Source organism: Leucoraja erinacea, chromosome 30 (assembly GCF_028641065.1).
Source record: "Leucoraja erinacea ecotype New England chromosome 30, Leri_hhj_1, whole genome shotgun sequence".
In the NCBI taxonomy this organism is placed as follows: Eukaryota; Metazoa; Chordata; class Chondrichthyes; order Rajiformes; family Rajidae; genus Leucoraja; species Leucoraja erinaceus.
The window spans coordinates 3786787-3802466 of record NC_073406.1 but is presented as its reverse complement, the minus strand read 5'-3'; the positions used below and the strand labels follow the sequence as shown (position 1 = coordinate 3802466).

The window sequence follows — 15680 nt, the reverse complement described above, 5'->3', positions numbered from 1 at the left end:
AAAGGTTGGAATTTGGAATAGGTGATGGGATAAAAGGGTTTTCCAGTTTTTGCTGGTTCACGAGGCTAACCTGAGGCACAATTTATTCACAGAGTGATCAGAGATGGGGTTTCCATGAAAAATGTTACAATTAAAGAATCTGGAATTGTCTCTCAAACTGTCTGAGTGGATCCATAAATGTGTATAAATGGGAATTATAGTTGTTCAGAAAGAATATAGAGTTATGGAAATCAAACGAGGAGAGAAATAGACTGAGTTGGTCCAGCAGAAAACTACAATGGGGATTTGTTGCTGAGCTTTGATATTCTATGAACATTAATAGACTGATCAGTACAGTTTCCTCCTACTATATAACTACATCCAATGTGCCTTTACTAATGAGTCTCAAAGGATTTTGAAATTTAATATTATGATTAATTTTTCTGAAATTGACTATCCGTCCCAAGAAATCTCTGTTACAACCAGAAAAAGTCCTTGCCTCCTGAGCATACTGAATGAAACAAATCCTAAATCAGCTGAAGGGCATTGGTGGGTCTGTTTGCAAGACTGAGGCAACTCAAAAAGATATGCAGATTGAGGTATCTAATGCTAGATGAGATTCCCACAAAGAAGATAAATGGGTGCAGACATTCATAGAATTGCTGTGAAGTAATAATACCCCCATCATTAAATAATAATTTAATTATTTACCCCCATCATTAATACCCCCATTATTAAATAGTACTGCCGCAGAATACTGCAGATGGTGTAAAATCTTGAGGTAGAGATTGAAAGGATTTGGCAGATTTAGCAGCATGTCTGGTGAGAAATGCAAGGTTTTCAGGTGACCTAAAAGATGCTGGAGATGATTTGTTTTACAGCAGGTACATAGCCAGAGCTTGGATAGAGCAGTGAATACCTGTAAGGGTTTGCTTTGGGGATGGTAGGAATGATCAAATAGCCCAGTGTGGTGAAAAATGGGTTACATGGGACATATAACAGCGAAGGATGGTTTCTAAAGATAACATAACCACAGAGTAGTTGGGAAGAGAGGATGGGTAATCTGTCACAGCAGGAAGAAATTGGCCTGTCCAACAATGGAGAAAAGGCAAATAAACTTCAGGAGCGAGTATCAATCCATTGGGCTGTAGCATCAGGCTATTCCTATTTCATGCATCCTTTATAATAATAATAATAAATTTTATTTATGGGCGCCTTTCAAGAGTCTCAAGGACACCTTACAAAAATTTAGCAGATAGAGGAAAAACATGTAAGGGGAATGAAATAAATAGTAGAGACATGACTAGTACACAAAGTAAAGACAGAATTCAATACAAAACACAATATGAGGCAATTAATGCACAGATGAAAAGGGAGGGGGACGTGGGGCTAAGGATAGGCAGAGGTGAAGAGATGGGTCTTGAGGCGGGACTGGAAGATGGTGAGGGACACGGAATTGCGGATCAGTTGTGGGAGGGAGTTCCAGAGCCTGGGAGCTGCCCTGGAGAAGGCTCTGTCCCCAAAACTGCGGAGGTTGGACTTGTGGATGGAGAGGAGACCGGCTGATGTGGATCTGAGGGACCGTGAGGGTTGGTACGGGGAGAGGAGGTCAGTGAGATATGGGGGGGGGGGGGGCGGGTGGGGGGGGGCTTTGGAGGGCTTTGTAGGTGAGGATCAGGGTTTTGTAGTTGATCCGGTGGGAGATGGGAAGCCAGTGAAGTTGTTTGAGGACTGGAGTGATGTGATGCCAGGATTTGGTGTGGGTGATGAGTCGGGCGGCTGCGTTCTGGACCAGTTGGAGTCGGTTGATGTAGGTGGAGCTGATGCCAAGGAGAAGTGAGTTGCAGTAGTCCAGTCGGGAGGAGATGAAGGCATGGATGAGTCTTTCAGCAGCGGGAGGTGTGAGAGAGGGTCTGAGTTTGGCGATGTTGCGGAGATGAAAGAAAGAGGTTTTAATGACATGGCGGATGTGAGGTTCAAGGGAGAGGGTGGAATCAAAGATCACGCCAAGGTTGCGGGCCTGGGGAGATTTATTTTATTTCCTTTATTCCCAATGATCTTAGCACACACAATGTCCATTATGATCAAATGAAAATAGGAGTTAAAAAAAGCAAGCATAAAATTGACAAAAAAAAGCTCCAAAATATATTAAATAGAATGGAGTGTTAATATTCATTTAATTTGTCTAAAGAAAAAGATCATGAATTCTGCTCCATTATTCTTTAAAACCAAGTTTGAATCTTTATATCAACTTCAGCTTCCAACACTATATACCATATATCCTGGTGTCCAAACCTCTGCTGACCACAGCTAAGCGGCCAACTCTTCATTCTGTGACCGACCTCCTTTTCTCAACTCTTTTGTTAGGATGAACAGCTTGATCAGCATTGACCCCATCAAGTCCCTTTACCAACGAGACCACCTCTTGTTCTAAAGAGGATATATTTGTCGTTGGACAACCCTCTTAATTTTACGGGATCTATTTTTCAAAACACATTTCGCAAGGCTTTAATTTAATGTTGTACCTGAATTATCATGTTTCTGGCGGTTTCGTAGTTTGGCATTGGAATGTTCACAAGTTATAGGAGTAGAATTAGGCTATTCGGCTCATCGGGTCTGCTCTGCCATTCAATCATGGCTGATCTCTGCCTCCGAATCCCATTTTCCTGCCTTTTCCCCATAACCCGTGACATCAGTTCTAATCAAGAATTTGTCTATCTCTGCCTTAAAAATGTCCGCTGACTTGGCCTCCACAATGGCAATGAGTTCCACAGATTGGAATATAAAAATATATAATTGGACAAAATAAATAGATAAAGATGAACTACCCTCTGACTATAGAAGTTCCTCCTCGTCTCCATTCTAAAAGAGTGCCCTTTATTTCTGAGGCTATGACCTCTGGCCTTAGACTCTCCCACCAGTGGAAACATCCTTTCCACTCCACTCTATCTATGCCTTTCATTATTCGGTAAATTTCAATGAGGAATGTTAGCCTGACATTTTGATGGAGAACACTTGGTCAGTCTGATAATGGGGTTGCTTTACACACCAGCACACTATATGCTAATGAAACTTTTTTTCCTGTATCCAGGCTCCAAGGGTATTTTACTCCACGGTGATTTAGTTAATTATCTGGAATTATGTAATTTTAGATTCTCAGATTATTTGCTTCCTCCATTCTGAAGAAAAATCACAAAATAAGCAAAACATTAATTTCTTATCTCTGAAATGGTAAATTTAATGCAATTGTGAAAAATTGAACTCTGGATTATCTTTGTAGTGCATGTGTGAATTGCATTGATGGGGATGATGTCTTTAAATTGGTACTGGAATAAAATGCTTAAATTTAAGTAGTTTTCAAATTATTTTTCTCTACCAAATCCATAAAGTGCATAGGCCAGATTTTTCCATGGATCATTGTGCCCTAATTCTCTGTCTAAATTTAATATTTAAGAATGGGTAATATAGAGGATATTGCCTACCTGTTCTTTGTTCTCACATTAGTTACAGCTGGACTATGAATATGAACAAACCTTCAGATTTCTTTAATTTCAAGTAATAAAAAATGTTTAAATGTCCAAATGCAAAGGCCAGGAATTGTTCAATCTTAGCTCCTTTCTTGCCTGCCTTGACCAAGATGTTAGAGTAGTGATAGGTTCCAGGGCTTTGTAATGTTTGTATTTTAAATGTGCACTAATTTTTTTCTACTTTTGGGAAAAATGCCATTTCAAATTTACTTGAAGTCTTTTGCAATTAGGTGTTTTGTTACCTTCATTGAGTGGAGTCAATGTGACAGGTGTTCAGACCTCAGCTTGTATTTGTCCTGTGTTAAGTGTCTGTAAAGTCCTGACTGATCAGATCTTGGTACAAAGAAGCTGTTTCTTTTATTAAAGTCCTTTTTTAAAAAAAAACAACTAATGCTTGCATTGTTAGTACTTTTTCTAAATATTTGCCTTGACATTACAGTTTAATAATATTCAAAAATATTTCTCAATATTTAAAGACTTATGCTGCATTCTCTGCCATGCCTTACGACAATTCAATACCAAGAGATGATGAGCAAGAGTCAAGAGTTTTTAATTGTCAAATGTACCAAAATGGAACAGTAATTTCTTCATTAAAGAAAATACGATCAAGAACAGGGCATCATTTTCAAGAAAGTTAATTCATTATAAGTTTGGCGTGTTTGCTTATTTGCATCAGTTTGGCTCCAAAGCTCAGTGTTGACTGAAAATGGTAGAATTGGGAGATGCGTAATTGGGAATCTCTTTGGTGAAATTTAAACAGTTTTCAAATTATTTCTCAACCAAATTCATGCCAGATTTTTCCAAAGATCATTGTGCCCCAATTCACTTTTGCAGAAAATAAAAAATAAAACAGGAAACAAGCATTAATCAAATACAAGCGTAACCACTCATCAGTGCGACATCCTTTAATATAATAATGGATGTCCAGTAGTAGCCCTTCATGCACAATATTTATTTAGCTTCTACTCTATTTCATTACTCTCTCACTTTCTTTGCCTTCCAAAATAACAAATATTTTCAGCCTTGTTTTCATGTTTGCCCCACCGCTTTCAGTTTCTTATCAATACCTAAGTTATAAGAGTAGAATCGGGCCATTTGGCCCATTGAGTCAACCATGCCATTCAACCATGGCTGATCTATTTGTTCCTTTCAACCCCATTTGACACCCTTACTAATTAAGAACCTATCAAAATAAAAGGAGTTTATAAACGGAGTTTATTTTGATTATCAAAATAAAACGAACTGAGTCCGAAGAAGTGTTTCGGCCCGAAACATTGCCTATTTCCTTCGCTCCATAGATGCTGCTGCACCCGCTGAGTTTCTCCATCATTTTTGTCTACCTAAGAACCTATCAAACTCTGGTTTAAAAAAACCCCAAAGAGTTGGCCTCCACAACCATCTGGGGTAATGAATTCACAGATTCATCACTCTCTAGTTAAAGAAATTCCTCCTCCTCCTCTCCTTTTTAAATGTTCATTGTTTAATTCTGAGACTATGACCTCTGGTCCTAGACTCTCCCACCAGTGGAAACATCCTCTCCACATCCACTCTATCCAGGCCTTTCATTATTCAATTTCATTTCTTTCTCTAACCTTTTCCAACTTCACTTGGTTCTTCTTGGTTTCTTGGTCCTCCAAAATATTCCAAATGGGATTTAAACTGGAGGTGGTGAAGGGAGGCTTAATTTGAGTGAAAATCTAGAGCGTTGGACTGACTCAGCAGCAGGTCAGGCTGCATCAGTGGGGGCCATCCATGGCCAGGCGATGTTTCATAGAGGGACGCTTCTTCTTCACACACACAGTTCGCGGCGGCTCTGCCTTTAGCTTGATTCGTCCATTATTAGGCAATCACTCTCACGCTCTGCATTTGTCACCTAGACACACTATATTTACTTGGCAGCCCTGCTCTGAAATTCTGCGGAAAGTTCGCAGTTTGTTGCCTCTGGAGTGTTTTCTAATCTTTGTCCTAGGCCCGGAAACCATGGCAACGGGCCGGCTGAGGGGACCGGGAAGCGACGGCGTGACGACGTACGGCGGGTGGCGGTGACGTCAGACGCCAGGCGGTGCGCGGTTGGCGGGAGCCCGGAGGGAGACGCGGGGCGGCGGCGGCGCTGTTGCTGGGCCCGGCCTGTGGCCCGGTCAACGGAGAAACACGGACTGGTGCTGTGGAGCAGTGGGCTAGTACTGTATGTGGGCTAGTACTGTAGGGTAGGTGGGCTAGTACTGTATGTGGGCTAGTACTGTATGTGGGCTAGTACTGGGCTAGTACTGTAGGTGGGCTAGTACTGTAGGGTATGTGGGCTAGTACTGTAGGGTAGGTGGGCTAGTACTGTATTTGGGCTAGTCCTATAGGTGGCTAGGACTTTCTACAGGGGTACGGTGGAGTCTGTACTCACGTACTGCATAAATACGTGGTACTGCACCTGCAACTGCTCGGACAGGAAGGCTCTGCAGAGGGTAGTGAGGGGAGCAGAGAGGATCATTGGCGTCTCCCTACCCTCGGTACAAGAACTGTTCCAGAGCCGCTGTCTGAAAAAGCTATTGCTAGGACAAACTGTACCTGGATCTCCTGCCATCAGGGGAGATATCGAAGCATCAAAGCCCGGACTACGAGGCTGCTAAACAGCTTCCTACCACAGGCTGTGAGGCTGCTAAACAGTCACTCTGTACTCACAGTCACTTGATCTGCGGTGGCACGGACACTTTAATAACTACTGGCCACTCAAATCAGCGGCCCCGGACATTTTTTATGATGGGTTTATTGTATTTTAACGTTGTGTTTTACCTGCTTTTAACTATTTATACTGTTCCATCAGGTACTGGATTGTTTTTTAGTGGTGTAGTAACATGTATGCTCCGCTATTCACTGGGACTACACTGTACTGTGTTGCTGTGCAAGATGTAAAGGGATTGATTGATTGTGAGTACTGTAAGTGGGCTAGTACTGTGTACTGTGTGGGCTAGTACTGTATGTAGCTAGTACTGTGTAGGTGGCTAGTACTGGGTATGTGGGCTAGTACTGTAGGTGGGCTAGTACTGTAGGTGGGCTAGTAGTACTGTAGGTACTGTATGTGGGCTAGTACTGTAGGGTAGGTGGGCTAGTACTGTATGTGGGCTAGTACTGTAGGTGGGCTAGTACTGTAGGTGGGCTAGTACTGTAGGTGTGCTAGTATTGTAGGGTAGGTGGGTTAGTACTGTATGTGGACTAGTACTGTATGTGTACTGTAGGTGGGCTAGTACTGTAGGTGAGCTAGTACTGTAGGTGAGCTAGTACTGTAGGTGGGCTAGTACTGTATGTGGGCTAGTACTGTATGTGGGCTAGTACTGTATGTGGGCTAGTACTGTATGTGTGTTAGTACTATAGGATAGGTGGGCTAGTACTAGTACTGTACTGTAGGTGGGCTAGTACTGTAGGTTAGATGGGCTGGTTCTGTAGGGTAGATGGGCTAGTACTGTTGACAGATGGGTTAGTACTGTAAGTTAGACGGGCTAGTACTGTGTAGTAGATGGGCTAGTACTCTGGACTGATGAACTAGCATCATTTGAACTACCAGATGAACTCATATAAAGGATGATTCACCTGAAGAACACACAAATTAAAAATGTCGCTATCACAATACCAATAACAAGCAAGCATCAATATTTATGATGCATGCCTGATTTTTGCATCAACTTTTTTACTCTTCCCACTGGAGGTGTGTGCATGTGCATTTTTCTATAAAGGAAGTGAATAGTGATTAGTGGAGGAAATACAGGTTAATTTCCCAGCTCAACCTGGATTGCTGCCAGGGACTTAAACTGGGGCCTTCTCAATTATTGTTGCACAAACTGCTGAGCCATCATAGCTAAAAACACAGCTGAATTGAAGATACATAAACTTAATGTTGTTTTGAAATCTTGAATTATGTCTTGTGGTCTGCTGCCAACGTCTGAACTTTTACAATAAAAAGCAAATGGATGATAAATTATTTGTGCTTGGTAGGTACACAAAAATGCTGGATAAACTCAGCGGGTGAGGCAGCATCTATGGAGCGCAGGAAGTAGGCAACGTTTCGGATCGAGACCCTTCTTCAGTCTTTGGTTCATGCCGCTGGGGTGTAAACTGCCCAAGCAAAATATGAGGTGCTGCGCCTCCAACTTGCAGTGGGACTCCCTCTGGAGTATTAAAAGGATAAGTGTCAAAGGATAGACAGACACAAAATGCTGGAGTAACTCAGTGGGATAGGCAGCATCTCTGGAGAGAAGGAATGGTTAACGTTTCGGATCGAGAGCCTTCTTCAGACTGAGAGTCAGGGGAGAGGGAGACAAAGGGTGAGACAGGTTCAAATTCAGCAAAGAGCTGACAAACCAGATTTGCTACAATTTATTGACTCAATTGACAATTAGTACCAAGTAGTGGGAACTTTGTGATGCCTTTGAGGAATTCCTGTCATGTTTTCTATATGTTCTAGATGTAAAGTCTGGTCAGCATTCAGCCCAGTACGTGGTCAGCACGTGGGGTTTATGTTTTGGAGTTGCAGTCATCCAGAAATGTAATTTTATAAAGAAGTTTCCTCAATTTTACACAGCTTCCATTTTACACAGGATGGTAGTCTGAGGATCTTAAACTACATGGTCAAGCAATGGCAGTCGTTGTAAAATCTGGATCTCTGGTAACGGTGAATTGGCTTAACTCAGTGGAAGCCCGAGAATATTTGGCCAGCATCGTCCGCAAAAACAAAAGGAAAATATTTGGTGAGTAAAGATTTAACCTTCCCTGACTTGAAATGGTGCATCGATAGTCATGGAGCATAGGAATGTTTCTGACAACTATCTTGCTTCATACATACCCGGGTAAACAGCTAGTCCATTAGAACTTCCTGTTCAGGGATTTAATCTGAGGATGGGAGATTGCAACCTTCACGTGGTCCGCCCTGTTTCGACGAATGCAATCAACCTGGCATGCACGATCAAATAGAACAAGTTGTCCTCCAACTTTAGGCTGTGCACGCCATACGCAAGAAGAAGAAGGGATGAATTAATTTGTACAGTTTCCTTTTTTCAAGGAAGTACATCTTTTATTGCCCCACTTCCTGTATATACCATTATACCGTACATATAATAAGCTAATTTAGTCTATATTCTTGCAAACAAATGGTCTAAAGATATTGTATACAGATTGTGATGGTGCTTGATGTGTCTATTCTGAAGTTGATATGCCCTCTACAGTTCATTAAATATATCCTTACTTTTTATATTAATTATTTTTCCTTGAGGAACTGGAATCTTTACGATGATTCGGGTTTAGGAATGGAGTCACTGCATTATTGTTGGAAGTTTAATTTTGAAATTTATTTCCAGTTTAGTTTTGTGGGTTGACAGCCCGAGCCAGAATCAGCGATAGATATTCACAAAGTTAGTTCAGTTCATGTCAGGATCTAAATTGGTAATGCTGATGTGAATGTGTTTGTCTCTAGGCTTACTCGAGCGACCAGTGCTCTCCCCACAGGCTGCTCCTGATATTGCCAGTTACAAGATCTTTCTGTCAGGGAAGGGCGGTGTAGGAAAAACAGCAGCAGTTGCCAAATTTGCCGGTGTTGAAGTCCCCAGCCTTCATCACGAGACCACAGGTAAAGTCTCATGTATGCAATCCTGTTTTGTATGTTCTGTATGAGGGTGTGAACAGCAAAGTGTATGTGATGGGGACTGTACATGCTGTATACTGAAGACACAAGAGACTGTAGATGCAAGACAAAGCGCTGGAGGAAGTCTTGGGGAGATAATGGGATGTTTCAGATTGGGGCCGTTCTTCAGACTCTGTCCATTCCCTCCCCAGATGCTGCCTGAGTGCTGAGTTCCTCCAGCACTTTGAGTTCGTACTGACTGTGTTGAAATACTTACATGGAATTGGGCACTGAATTTTGTTGATATTTTTAGAGTAAACCAAGATTTTGTTTCTTAAGAAGATAAAGGTCTAATGTTTGGTTTGACTTAACTACAGGAATTCAGACAAGGACGGTCTATTGGCCCGGAAAGCTGGTGGAGAGCGGCAGAGTGATCATGTTCCGCTTTCAGTTCTGGGACTGCGGTGAAGCCTCCCTGAAGAAGTTTGACCACATTCTTGCTGTAAGAAAGCATCAAATACATTGTAACTATAACTCTTTTAAGTAAGTTCCTCGTTTCATGCACAAAAAAGGATAAGCAGTAACCAAACCCGCAAAGAACTAACTTGGCCTCCGAAAGAAGGAATCTCAGACCTACCCTTTCTTAACCATTAAATTAAATAATTTATTTCCTCAAATCTCTACTCTACCTATTTTCTATGTTTCTATGTTACCCTGTCTCCCCTCGGCCAGTCCCTTCCCACCTATAACTGGGGCACCTCAATTTTAAGAAATACTTTCTGAAAATTCATGTGAAATGTTCATAACTATTGTTTAGTCCTGGTGTTTGTCAATTCTTCAGATAACTAAGATAACTTCAGATAACTAAGACAAAATTTCTGTATTTACATTGATTCATCATCTGCATTGCTCACTTACTTTGCTACATCAAATATAATTTATTTCCTGTGGACTTGAATGGAAGCCACTGATTTACTGCAGTTAGGACATTGAAGGCCTTTATATGTTTGCATATAACTGCGGAAAATCAAGGCATTGTCTTGAGATTGAATAAACCCAGCAGTTTATCAGGTTGGGGCCGTTCTTCAGTCACTGTCCATTTCCTCCCCAGATGCTGCTTGAGTGCTGAGTTCCTCCGGCACTTTGTGTTTATACTGACTGTTGAAAATGTACAGTTTATAATCAGCCATCATATAACCATATAACGATTACAGCACAGAAACAGGCCATCTTGGCCCTTCTAGTCCGTGCCAAACACTTACTCTCACCATGTCCCATCTACCTGCACTCAGCCCATAACCCTCCATTCATTTCCTGTCCATATACCTATCCAATTTATTTTTAAATGATGAAATCGAACCTGCCTCCACCACTTTCCCTGGAAGCTCATTCCACACAGCTACCACTCTCTGAGTAAAGAGGTTCCCCCTCATGTTGCCCCTAAACTTTTGTCCCTTAATTCTTGGCTCTTTTCTTTTCCTCAGGCCTGCAAGGACAAAGCAGACGCAGTCTTGTTTCTCTTCTCTTTCACTGATCGATCATCGTTCACTGATTTGCCTGGTCAAATGTCACGCATCCTGCATGATACTGAGAAGATGGTTAAAATCATTATCGGCACAAAGTATCCTTTAATTACAAAATCACCAAGCTTCAACTCAATGATATTCTACAAACTTTCTTAGATTTTGATGTAAATTGTAATTGTCACATAAAATATCTTAATTGTTTTTTATTTATTAACAATATTTAATTTAACATGTGTATTTTATGTGCTTCTTAATCAGCTATATTTAAGAGGGAGTTAGATGTGGCCCTTGTGGCTAAGGGGATCAGGGGGTATGGAGAGAAGGCAGGTACGGGATACTGAGTTGGATGATCAGCCATGATCATACTGAATGGCGGTGCAGGCTCGAAGGGCCGAATGGCCTACTCCTGCACCTAATTTCTATGTTTCTATGAAGGCGATTTACTCTTTTTATTTAAGAAGGAACTGCAGATGCTGGAAAATCGAAGGTACACAAAAAAGCTGGAGAAACTCAGCGGGTGCAGCAGCATCTATGGAGCGAAGGAAATAGGCAACGTTTCAGGCCGAAACCCTTTCGGGTTTCAGCCCTAAACGTTGCCTATTTCCAACGTTGCCTACTTCCTTCACTCCATAGATGCTGCCTCACCCGTTGAGTTTCTCCAGCATTTTTGTGTACCTGGGGTTTCGGCCTGAAACGTTGCCTATTTCCTTTGCTCCATAGATGCTGCTGCACCCGCTGATTGACTCTTTTTACTGTGAATCTGTGAATTTTAATCGGATATAAGACAGTTGCAGGGTTAACTTTCAGTTCTTTTCCTGTCCCTGCCTTTCGAAGAAAACACTAACACCTGCTTGGAACCAGCAGTCCGTCTCAATGAAGGACAGGTTAGACACATGTAGCCTGAGTTTAGCAATTGACCACTTGATTGAAGATCCCATCTTGTGGTAACCCAATGCATTTGTACACTGTTTTTAGCAAAATATAAAGAAAGCAGTTTGAAACTGTCATTTTACCCGATGTGTACAAATCTAATACCTTACCAGTAAAGATAAAGGATTTCAATACCCTATTCCAGTTTAATTTTTATTTTAAATCAATAGTTTTTACAAGCTTTGGGATTGTAGCAATGCAATGACCCACAGAATTGTAGACAACTAATAATAAGTGTAACCTTTTGCTTGTTTCTGTTAAAGAATTGAGGGATCGATCTTGAATCTACTTGTTTTCTTTAACTGAGTGTTGACAAGGTTTGACCAGTACATGCACACCGATGTCACAGAAAGGGAGGTCCGCTCTTTCCAGCAGACATGGCACCTGCCTGTCTTCAAAATGAAGAGTGTCAATGGTCCACGCATGTCAGATGGAAGAACTCTTGATGGCAAAGCAGGGCTTCTGGAGGTGGAGCACATACTGAATGGAATGGCTGAACATCTCTGGTACCAGGATCAAGTGACTGCGGGACTTGTCCCTGCTCCGCACCTCCACTGAGAGCCTTTCAGCCCTCCCGGAGCTGCTTGCAACCTCTTTCCTGATGATATTCTTCTTGATCTTCAGGTACTCGCTGCACTAAATATGTTTAGTTGATACCACAGTGGTTCCAACTGAAACGTATGTGATAGTTTCCCCCATTCTATCAACCATTCGCATTTTGGATGGTATCTGGGGAGGAACCAAATTCACCTTAAGACAACAACGTGACATAAAATTAGGCACTAAACGCTGGAATAACTCAGCAGGACAGGCAGCATCTCTGAAGAGATGACGTTTCGGGTCGAGACCCTTCTTCACACCTGACATAAAATGAGTTAAGCATGGAGGAACGTTTGAAAATCTGAACAGCCTTTGTCAACTCAAACTGCAAAATCAGATTTAACCTATAGAGGGAACTGCTGTGAAACAAAGAGACATATTCTGCATCTCCGTTCAATTTCCCGTCATTCACATTGCTCAATGGAAGCAGTGACAGCGCGTGAAACCAAGTTTAAAAGTGCAAGTTTGATAAAGCCAGGAGTAAAGCTGGCAGTCTCTGGGAAATCTGGCATACTTCACACCATGTCATGACATAACATTTTTATAACAACTCAGATGGATACCCAAAGGAGACACAAGGAACTGCAGGTGCTGGAATCTTAAACAAAACACAAGGTGCTGGAGCAACAAGGCAGGTCGGGCAGCATCTGGGCAGGGAATGGACAAGTGACTTCTCGAGTCAGGACCCTTTTTTAGAAGAAGGGTTCAACCCGAAATGTTGCCCGTCCATTCTCACCAAAATTGCTGCCTGACCCGCTGCGTTCCTCCAGCACTTAGTGGTTTGCTTGAGTATCCCAAAGAATATGTATTCCAAATAAATCATTCTCTGGACTTTATTCCTGATTTTTCGAGACCTCCATGATTACCATGTTGCACAGAAGTCATCAGAGATCATGGTTTGGTGATAACCACAGAAATACTAAAGAATTTACTACTGAGAGGCACTAACCAGAGGCCTCAGCTGCAAACAGCCTGCAGTTCATCCAGCCGTTCCTTGCTGTGGAAGTCTGAAGACCAAATAGTGACGTGGGTACAGTTGGAGAAACAAGGAATTACAGATGCTGGGATTACAGGGCTAGTCGAAGCATCTGCAGCGTTGGAGCTCCCGACTAACCTCTCCCGAGACTGCGAGTCCTTGATGGTAAGTCAGCAGGCCACGGTGGGAGTGATCCCAGGCAGGGGATCAGCTCCGATGTTAAGTCCGCGCCCCGCGATGGGGCTCATGACATTCCGAGTAGGCCTCCAGCTCTAGCGATGGTAGGTCTCAGAGCCCGGAGAATGTGATCTGGAAATTGATCACATCTCCGGGAAGGTAGGAACTTGTAAAAAAGTTTCCCCCTCCCCCCTCCCCCCGCATAAAACAAACCGAAGTTACATTAAAAACAAACATTTAACAAACGCTAAAAATAAAAAAAATATGAAAAACGAACAGACTGCCGCCAGGGCTGCCATCTCCCCGGCGCGCCTGGTGGTCCTATGCCATCACAACGTGGGCCAATTAGGGGGGTTTCAAGTGCGCTCTCTCGTAATTTCGACCAAGTTAAAGGAGGTGCCAGACCAGTTGCTGGAATATCAGTGGTGGACCTGTGGGGAAATGCAGCTGAGTAATTGGAAGTATAGGATATTAGTAGCTAATGACCTGAGCTAATGGAACAGGCAAGCCCACTGTACCAAAGGATTCCAACCCCTGCAACATGAGAGCCAGTTGTCTTTACTGTAATGATTTTCAAAGTAATATTATCAAGCAAAGGTAGACAAAAATTGCTGGAGAAACTCAGCGGGTGAGGCAGCATCGTTGGAGCGAAGGAAATAGGCGACGTTTTGGGTCGAGACCCTTCTTCAGACATTTTTGTCTACCTTCGATTTTCCAGCATCTGCAGTTCCTTAAACATTATCAAGCAAAGGTTGTTCTCTACCCTCCTAACGTCAGTGCCCATGTTGCTCAGCACAAGAGGAAGCATGAAGTGACGACTGCATTTGTACCATCGTTTTAATCTAATTGCCCATCCATCTGTAGCTTTATTTCAACGGAGATCAATTTCCAAGTCGTGTGCAGGAGACGGCTTTTAATGCTTTGTGGATCTGATGGCTACTGTTCTTGAAATGGGATAAAATGACAATAAAGATTCTGATTCATGTTTAGTTTGTTGTCGTATGCGCTGGGAAGTAAAGATATTCCTTGTTCATAGAGTGAAGAATATACATGTAGGAGCAATAAGTTCAGCGGCTCATCACTCGGCACAGCCAACATTATTTTCTCAGCCTGTAATGGATGGCAAGTGTAAAGGGTGACTGTTTGACTAATTCCATTGCTCAATAAAGGGATCAGTACTTACTGAATGTTGAGTCTCCCTGTGCTATGATCGAGGATAAGGTGAACCGCGATTTGGGTTTTGCCCATCCAGATATCCGGGCATCCTAAAGGATATCTCGGATAAGGTGGACAAAAATGCTGGAGAAACTCAGCGGGTGAGGCAGCATCTATGGAGCGAAGGAAATAGGCAACGTTGGAAATAGGCAACGTTTCGGGCCGAAACCCTTTCGGGTTTCGGCCCGAAACGTTGCCTATTTCCTTCGCTCCATAGATGGTGCCTCACCCGCTGAGTTTCTCCAGCATTTTTGTCCTCCTTCGATTTTCCAGCATCTGCAGTTCCTTCTTAAACACCCTAAAGGTAAGGGTTGTTTGGAATAAGGGGTTTGTGCATTCATTCAATACGATATGATACAATAGAAATGTCTTTACACCAGGAGGGAAATTGCTCTGCCGACAGTCATAAAACACAACATTCGTTGCCAATGTTAAGTGACAATGGCAAATGATCTCACCGATCAGCGAAATCAGATGGGTAAGGCCAACTCCAGTATTTGCTATTTAAGATCATAAATGTGCCTCTTGTGATTATTTTACTGGACTACTTATACAGATGGATCAATGGTTCAATTTATTCTCACATTCACCGTTTACAGTGAAATTCTTTTTTTGCATACTGATCAGTAAGATTCTTAACATACAGGGTTACAGGGTTTCCTTGATTGTCATTCAGACCGAAGTCTGAACAAAATTTCGTCCCTGCAATCATACATACATGCAATACAATAAAAAAACAACAATAAACACATATTAACATCCACCACAGTGAGTCCACCTAGCACCTCCTCACTGTGGTGGAGGCAAAAGTCTTAGGGTCTGCAGTCTCTTCGCTCCTCTTCTCCCTCTGCGCTGCGGTGATACCCCACCGGCTGATGTTAAAACAGTCCCGCGGCTCAATCACATACGTACATAATACATAGAAATGGTCTACACTGAGTCTAACTGCAAGAGTCGTCCAGGTTTTGGCACCATTTCACGGTAACAACTGCGGCTGCCCGTAAAGGCCCATTGCAGCCGTCATCTCCATCCGGTTGTCGTGTGAACCGTCGTCCCTCTCCTTGCTCGGCCATCGTTAACCTTCACCTCCCGCAGCCAACCTTGAAGGCGTGCAAGGTAAGACCTCGCCGACCCTTTGCCCAATGTCT

The 15680-nt window shown here is 42.6% G+C and overlaps 1 protein-coding gene and 1 long non-coding RNA gene across 5 annotated transcripts in view; one reads left to right on the top strand and one right to left on the bottom strand.

Moving 5' to 3' along the window:
- LOC129711503 (uncharacterized) overlaps window positions 1–5533 on the bottom strand; it is a 32721-nt gene extending 27188 nt beyond the window's left edge. Inside the window, exon 1 of the long non-coding RNA XR_008725854.1 lies at window positions 5099–5533. This is a non-coding gene — a long non-coding RNA (uncharacterized LOC129711503). The remainder of the gene's footprint in view (window positions 1–5098) is intronic.
- A 31-nt stretch (window positions 5534–5564) lies between these two features.
- Window positions 5565–14306, top strand: cplane2 (ciliogenesis and planar polarity effector 2). Of its 4 annotated transcripts, XM_055659150.1 has the most exons (7): window positions 5565–5683; window positions 6556–6568; window positions 8090–8239; window positions 8962–9114; window positions 9486–9610; window positions 10593–10729; window positions 11882–14306. In XM_055659150.1, exons 3-7 carry the CDS (start codon window positions 8128–8130, stop codon window positions 12120–12122), a joined length of 768 nt encoding a protein of 255 aa, XP_055515125.1. In that variant the 5' UTR covers window positions 5565–5683; window positions 6556–6568; window positions 8090–8127; the 3' UTR covers window positions 12123–14306. The 4 variants fall into 4 exon arrangements, with proteins under 4 accessions (XP_055515125.1, XP_055515126.1, XP_055515124.1 ...); XM_055659151.1 differs by lacking the exon at window positions 6556–6568 and having other exon boundaries at window positions 5590–5691; XM_055659149.1 differs by lacking the exons at window positions 5565–5683; window positions 6556–6568 and adding an exon at window positions 6575–6594 and having other exon boundaries at window positions 8074–8239.
- Window positions 14307–15680: the final 1374 nt, after the last annotated feature.